General features: G+C 42.7%; 1 protein-coding gene across 1 annotated transcript; it reads left to right on the top strand.

Annotated features, from left to right (window-relative positions):
* Nucleotides 1-126: 126 nt before the first annotated feature.
* LOC143542925 (ceramide synthase LOH2-like) lies at nucleotides 127-3144 on the top strand (the record flags this gene model as incomplete). The annotated part of the gene is made up of 3 exons (XM_077035383.1): nucleotides 127-337; nucleotides 438-616; nucleotides 2834-3144. Coding segments are annotated over 3 exons (410 nt in total), but the record flags the coding sequence as incomplete, so codon positions are not given.
* Between the last annotated feature and the right edge of the window lie 5529 nt (nucleotides 3145-8673).

Here is an 8673-nt window from a genome sequence, read left to right as displayed (position 1 = left end):
GTTTGTTTCTGATTTCTTGTTTCTGTATATTGAGGACGACACCCCCCCCCCCCCCCCCCCCCCCCGTGGCATTGCCATTACACAATTCAATTAAAATGCAGTTCATTGTTTTTACAGATTTTTAAGCATATTGCTTTGATGATTTGGATAGGTTTTTTAGAATCGGAAGTGTAGTTCTTGCGGTGCATGATGCAAGTGATGTATTTCTTGAAGGGGCCAAGATATTCAAATACTCAGGTAAGGAATTTGGTGCAAGTGTATTGTTTGGAATGTTTGCAGCGTCATGGCTTGTTCTTAGACTGGTTATCTTCCCATTTTGGGTCATAAGAGCCACAAGGTTATTATTATCCTTTCTTTCAACTTCATATCAATATGTCTTCTCTTTTATTTTACAATTATGATAATTAAATCGTGGTTGATTGGTTTGATGTTTGCAGCATTCATCTATTGGATGCTTTGAGGCCGTCTGAAGCATATGATATGACCGTATACTATATTTTTAATACATTGCTGCTGAATCTGCTTGTTTTCCATATCTACTGGTGGATTCTCATCTTCAACATGATTATGAGACAGCTCAAGAACAGAGGAGAACTTGGTGAAGATATTCGTTCGGGTAAATTCACTTCTTACACCATCGTATTTCTCTTTTTGTTGCATACAAATCGACTCTTATTCTAAAAATGCTATATATATATGTGTGTGTGTGTGTACTGTATATACTGTATATGTATATGTATGATGAGGTTCATTTCACAACTCTCAAATAATTTAAGAACCTTATCAACCAATCATATTATTTATTATTTTTATATATCTAATATTATTTAAGGGATGTTTTTTCATTTATTATATATAGTTTTATGATTATATATATGTGAATTGTTTTTACACATGCAAATATTTATTACACATATATGTAACTTGGCTACTACAAATATGTAAACTTATTGCATGCATGTTACCACAAAATTACATAAAAAATGATAAAAATACCTAGAACTACCCTCAAACAATATCAAATATAAGAATTAGATAAATAAATTGATTGGTTGTTAGGAGCTCTTAAAAGTTTTGGAGTTTTGTAGAGAACTACCATGTATATGTATATGTATATGTATATGTATATGTATATGTATATGTATATGTATATGCGTCGCGTGCGCGTGCGCGTGTGTTATACAAAAAATATGCATATTGTTTAATTATTTTTATGAAAACTTTTATACATAAAATATTATTGTAATATACATATATTTAGTATTTTAAATACAATTTATATGAAAACAAGGCTCGTTTAGGCTCACGGGCCTGTTCGTGCTTGACAAGTGAAGCTCGGGCTTGTTTATTTAACAAGCTTATTTTAAGGCTAAATCTCAGGCTCTTTTAGCTCGACTTGGTTGGAGCTTTTAACGAGCTGATACAGAACTTCATGAGCCGGTATAATGACATTTATACCCTTTCCATAAAACTTGTATTAGGATATGAGACTTTGGAGTGTAAGGAGAAAGAGAAGGTATAATAGTCATACTAAAGGTTGCATTAACTGAAATGAGTAAATATGAGATTTTTGGAGTTATGTATGGATATATTTAATGCTAGGTTATTGACCCGGGTACGACACGGGCGGAAAGATAGAAATCGTCAAGTACATGCATATACAGCTTTAAACAATAAGATATTTTTGAATGTGTTTTTTGATACGGCAACATGATTAAAAGAAGAGAAGAGACCTCTTTTATAACATGCATCTTGAAACGTGACACAAACATCATGATCAACCGTACGAATATTTTAATTATATTACTGTTGAACTTGGATTGCCTTTATATCCTGCAATACATATGATTTTTAGAGATGAGGGTCTCTCTAGAAGCCACCTCTGTATTCTATTGGATAGAGGTACGGTGTGCTTACATCCCACCCTCCCTAGACCCTACTTATAGCTTTGCTATTGGCGGGATCCGCTGGGTACGATTGATTGATTGATAGTGCCTTTCACCTTGTTTAAAAGAAATTTTAAACAGTGTGCTTCATTGCAAGAATGAGGAATAACATGAATTCTTTCAATAATTATAGAAATCAAAGGTCCATTTAAGATATATATGTTGTATATTTGATGAAAATCGAAATTATGTATTGATATTAATGGGTGAATGGGAGAGTTACGTGTTAAGAATTTTAATAAGTTATAGAAACTTAGAAGAAGAATAATACTAATGATTTAACATTTTTATTTTACCTTTTCAATATAATTGAGGAGTGGTATAAATTTATAATATATAATATGGTTGAAAGTTAACATTTTCTCTAAATAGCCAATTAACTTGTATTATTAAATGCACATGATGAAACTATTAAAGGTTAAAAAATCATATAGAAAGGGTCATAAATATTCAATTTTATTTTTTATTTATTAAATTTGAAGGAAATTATGAGAATGATTTTTTTATATATGGAAATGAGTATTTGAACCAATAGAAATAGGAGAAACCATATTTCTTTAATATAGATATAGATAGTTTACTTTTTTTGGCCGGGTAAATATGATTATATGATAATACAAGTTTTCAGGGGCACAAATTGTCCCACAAATATAGTGGGATGGGGGTTACATGCCTTGTTCATCAAAGTTACCTATTTCAAAGGAAAGGAGATATTAGTGACATGTTAATACGCTCATAATCATATCGGTTACATCATTTTTGCCATATTTCAATCAAATTATCATTTAGTTGTCTATATTATTAACTTTCTCAGTCAGTTTTGATTTGAACCGTATAAGTTAATGTATTTAAAAAAATGGTAACTAAGTAAGCGGCTTGTGTTACAGATTCGGAGGATGATGATTAGTTTGGGTGATTTTGATGAAGGAAGAAAGGTGTTTACAGTTTTATACAGTCCTGCATCATTCACTAGTATGTATGTACTTTGGTCTTTAAAAATAGTGTTGAGGTTGAGGAGTTATATGTTTCATGCTCAAGTCAAGATTACTTCTTTTATTCTTTTTAACTCTTTAATACAAATAGCCTTTCAACTAGTTTCTTCACACTTGTTTCATTGTAATTTTCCATTTTCTTTTAGGTATCATCTTCTTGGCAATTTCAACCATTTTTGTTTAAGTAGGTTAACTCGGGTCAAATAAAAAAACTAAATTTAGGTCAAATGGAAACGGTCAAGTGTGTGATCGAATAACATGTTTTGACCCGTTATCCACTCCAAAGTGTTTTAATTGACAATGGTCTGATTAATTTTTGATAGCCTAATGAAGAGGTAGGTCCCAGCAGAGCCCAGTTGGACCCGCAAGACTCACCTTGAATAGGGACGTCTGCGCAATGACCAACTGCTCCAGCAGGACTCACCATGCTCAGAGAACCTTACGCGCAGTACGCAAGCTGTACCCGCAGGAAAAGCCTCCCAATGGTGAAGTACCCCGCCTGTTCCCGCAGCTGCGGATACAAGCCATCAGGGAAGGCTACCCGCACTAACAGCAAGGCTACACGCACAAGGCATTCGCTACTTCAGTAGTCACATGAAGGAATGAGCAAGGCGGGAATACTCCCGCCTAAATGAGCCAGTCCGTATGCTTCTGGAAGGTCTTTCGTACTATACCTACTAAGGTATGGGCGGAACAGACAATTTGACCAGAGCAGCCCATGAACCAATCACAGGGTGACAGCTCACCGACAACAATACGAGGAGGAGCACCCTCTAGTACTGTTTGTCACTATTAGCCGCTGCCTACTCACCAACCCTTACGATGGGACGTGCGCAGCCTACAGTTGGTGGAACAGTGCGTAGCCGGCAGTAAAGGAACAGTATACAGCCGACCTTGTTACTGTTGGCCGTAGCCTATCCACCAACCAGCATGGCCTGTGCGTAGTCCACTGTTGGTAGAACAGGAATACTATTCAGCCGGCTGTACCTTCTAGGAAACCTACCTTCGGCTATAAATACTCCAACACCTTGGAATGGTAAGGACATCATCTGATATCTCAATCTTATCTAGCAATCTCTTAATATACACTTATATTCAGAGCAATCTAGTCTGATTCTCACGCCGGAGGGCGGTCACAAGGAGGAACCCCCCCTTCTCAGTGACGAGCTTACGGTGTCTGTTTTGCAGGTCCCCTGAAGAACAACTCTCTGCTAGACCTCATCCTCGTGGGAAACATTACTTAACCCCCAGATTATCTATAATCTGTCCAGGGTTCACTTAGTGTTTCTTCATTGGCGCCATCCGTGCATAAAAGCTAGAACTAATTTAGTTTTTTCAAAATTTCTGAAGAAATGGTTAACGTTACTCCGGTCCTAAGGCCAGTAACCGACCAAGAAACCCCGGTAACCACAACCCCAGCAACTGGGGGGAACACCGGCGGTTATACAAATCTTACGAACACTACCCCGACTACCCAAGCCGGGGCAAGTGCAGTAAATATTCCACTAGGGTTCACCGATGCCCAGTTGGAAAAACGAACGAGGGTCCCTCGCCAAACACTAGATCAAGTGAAGGCGTGGGCCGAAGCACGTCAGAGAGAGTTCCAAGCTGAATTGGATGAACGCTTGCGTTCAGTTCAACAGGCTGACGAATTCGGCAGTACTCGCCAACATCTCAATATGAACAGCGAGTGCGAGTACTCAGACGACGAGAGGGAAGAATCCGATACCGACGCAAACCCTCGCCATAAGGCGAAAGGGAAGCGTAAGGAAACGGACTTCCAGCCGAAAAGGAATTTTGGGGAAGCTTTTAAACCCACCAATGCGGAGAGAAACCCACGTGACTTCTCCAAAACCTTTAGGCCAACTGCTACAAATGCAGGAAAGTCAAAGTTTGCAAGGGACATTGCGGAAGCAATCGCCCCGAGAAGTGCCAAACAAATGTCCAACATTGGCACTTATGATGGTCTATCCGACCCAGACGACCACTTGAACAGATTCATTGCGGGGGCAACCGTCAGTAACTTGACGGAACACATGTGGTGTTATATGTTCCAGATGACTCTGGTTGGAGCGGCCAGGGCATGGTTCGATCGTTTACCGGTCCACTACATATATGACTGAGCGGACTTTCAGAACAAGTTCAGCCAGCACTTCAGCCAACAGAGGAAATATACTGAAGAACAGTGGACGATCCTCAACTGCGTGAGAGAGGAGGATGAATCTTTACTAGACTTCATCACCCGCTTCAACTCCAAAAAGCTAAGTCTCGGCAACATAAGTGAAGATCTTGTTCGCGCCGCTTTCATCCAAGGCGCCGAATACCCAGAGCTTATCCGCACATTGACGGGTAAGGATGGCATGCCATCAACATGGGATGCCATCATGACGGCGGCAAAGCGCTTTGCCGAGACGGAGAAGCAACTGGGAAGGGATCTTCCCCAGAGTACACACCTCTACACGCAGAGGACAAGAGAGAACAATGTTCGGATCGCCCGGCAGAACAAAAAGAGGAAGCTAGGTATCTGGCAGTCAAGGGTAAACTTTGACACCTCATCCAGCTCTCACCCTCTTGTTGGCGGAAGAAATCACACACCCTTCAAGCCAAAAGCACCGGTGGACGCCACTCACCAAAAGCGTCACGGAGATATTTGCCACTGAAAAGCTACCATGGCCAAAAGCTCCAATGATCCGGCAGCGACCTAATGCGGATCAGAGTAAATCCTGTGACTTCCACGGGACAAAAGGTCACAGTACGGAAGAGTGTACATCCTTGAAGGATATTATTGAAGCATTCGTCAAGGATGGAAGACTGGCACACCTGGTAGCATCAATCAAGAAGGGAGGAAGGAACGACAACCAGTACCGAGGCAACGGACGAAAGCCTGTTAACATCAGCATCAACATGGTTCATGGTAAGATCAGAGGAAGAAAAAGGCGAACGACAGAACCATGTGCGTGGAAGGAAGCTGAAGTGCGCTTCCCGCGAGTGCCAGGAGGACCCAGCAAAGAAGGCCCTATCGTCATCAAAAGCCAGCTGGGGCACTACATCACTTCTCGCACTCTTGCTGACAACGGCGCCTCATCAACGGTGATGTACAGGCAGTTCTTCGACAAGCTAGATGACGAAGACAAGGAACGCCTGGAAACGATCTGCGCCTCGATGGAAGGGTTTGATGGCAGCACAAACACCCCCTGGGTATCCTATCTTTCCCCGTCACTCTAACGGATGGGAAACACTCCCGCACAGAAGATGTGGACTTTGTCGTGATGAGGAAGTCACACCACACATACGACATACTCTTCGGGAGAGACGGGATGGCAAGATTCAACGCCGTGGTATCCTCAGTCCACGGCATGATGGGATGGCCAACAACTGAGGGTGTAGCGATGATCACCGGCATTCCCCAGGTATGCATCGCATCTGTCTCATCTAAACCCAAACCAAAGATGGCTAAACCAACCATCACCGAACCAGAAAGATGGGCCTTCAAAGGCAAGTACCCTGACCAGGCCGTCACCATTGGCCCAACAATTGTTGATCCCACACGCACCTTGCGTTTGTTACAAAAAAACGCTGACATCTTCGCGTGGACACCAGCTGACATGACTGGTGTACCCCGAAGTAAGGCAGAGCATGCGATCCGGCTGTTACGCCGATCGTACAAAAGCAGAGTAATGGGGCCAGAACAAACTAACGCGTGTAGAACCCAAGTCAAGGAACTCCTTGACGCAGGCATCGTACGCGTTAGTAGATATCAAACTTGGGCTGCAAATCCCGTTATGGTACCGAAGAATGACAAACAATGGCGCATGTGTATAGATTTCAAGGATTTGAACAAAGCATGCCCCAAAGATTGTTATCCGTTACCTGAAATTGATCTTACGGTGGATTCGTTGGCACCGTTCCGCCTTAAATGCTTCCTGGACGCGTATAAGGTGTACCATCAAATCCACATGGCCGTTGATGATCAGGACAAAACCGCTTTTCGGACGCCCGATGGCACATTTTGTTATCAAATGATGCCATTCGAACTTAAGAATGCCGGGTCCACATACCAACGCCTGATGGACAAAGAGTTTCATTCCCAAATTGGGAGGAACTTGAAAGTCTACATGGATGACTTGGTCATCAAAAGCCCTGACCCAGAAGCGATGTTGAAAGACATCGAAGAAACTTTCAACACGCTCAGGAAGATAAACATGAAGCTCAACCCGAGCAAGTGTGCCTTTGGAATGGAAGAAGGGAAGTTCTTGGGGGTCATCGTCACTAAAGATGGCTTCAGAGCGAACCCCGAAAAGGTCGAAGCCATTATCAAAATGGAATCACCTACTACCATCAAACAGGCTCAGACACTGAATGGACGACTAGTGGCACTTAATCGCTTTTTGGCAAACCACGCGGATAAGTCGTTTCCCTTCGTGTCAACGTTGAGAAACTGTTTAAAGAAAACGCACTTCCGCTGGACACCAGAAGCGGAAGCAGCTTTTCAGGAGATTCGGTCACGCTTGATCGAACTCCCAACGCTCACAGCACCAAAAGCGGGAGAGGAGTTAATCCTATACCTTTCCGCAACAGATAGAGCAACCGGGGCAGTCCTGCCAGTAGAGCGAAAAGGCATCCAGATGCCAATCTATTATGTCAGCCGTATCCTAACAGACGTAGAAACCCAGTACTCTACCCTCGAAAAATTAGTCTTGGCACTTATACACGCTTCACGCAGGTTAAGACGATATTTCCAGGGTCACCCAATCACCGTTCTCTCTAACTTCAAACTTGCAAACGTTCTAGGCAAACCCGAGTTATCGGGACGCCTAGCCAAATGGGCAATTGAGTTGGGGGAATACGCGATAAAGTATAAGCCAAGACCAGCCATAAAGGGCCAGGTTCTGGCCGACTTTATTGCAGAAGTGCCTGCATCGCGGGAAAAAGAGTGCCAGGAAGAGGCTCAACCCTCTCCAGCACAAGACATCAATGATGTCTGGCGACTCTACACTGATGGAGCAGCCAGTAACGAGGGTTCAGGTGCAGGGCTAAAACTAACCAACCCAGCAGGCCAAGAATACACTTACGCTATTCGACTGGATTTTCCAAGTACGAATAACGAAGCCGAGTATGAGGCATTCTTGGCTGGGCTGAGAATTGCGCGTAAGATGGGAGTGAAAAACTTGGAAGCCCACGTGGATTCCATGTTAGTAGCCAATCAAATCAACGGGACGTACACGGCCGTGAACGACACAATGGCCCTGTACCTCGCACAAGCAAAATCCCTTATGCGCGATTTCAACGACTGCAAAGTAATACACGTCAAGCGAAGTGAAAACAAATCTGCGGATGCGTTAAGCAAGCTTGCATCATTAGCCTTCACCCACTTAGGAAAGGATATCCGCATTGAACTCCTCGAGACACCTTCGGTCCCGCATAAGGAAATTTGTGTCATCCAAACCGGCACGGAAACGTGGATGACACCAATAATAACATACCTTGCGACAGGTACACTGCCAGAGTCAAAAGCACAGGCAAGAAAACTACGCTGTAAAGCACTGAATTACCAACTCATCGATGACATTCTTTACAGGCGTAACTTTCTTGGCCCACTTTTGAGATGCGTGGACAACCAAGATGCTGACTATCTCATAAGGGAAGTACACGAAGGCATCTGTGGAATACACGCAGGTCCCCGCGCTGTTGTAGCTAAGCTAAACAATGCGGGATACTTCTGGCCAGGGATGCAT

Source organism: Bidens hawaiensis, unplaced genomic scaffold (genome assembly GCF_021521415.1).
Source record: "Bidens hawaiensis isolate Kalapana, Puna unplaced genomic scaffold, B.hawaiensis_p1.1 tig00013001_1, whole genome shotgun sequence".
NCBI lineage: Eukaryota > Viridiplantae > Streptophyta > Magnoliopsida > Asterales > Asteraceae > Bidens > Bidens hawaiensis.
This window is presented reverse-complemented; position numbering and strand designations above follow the sequence as displayed.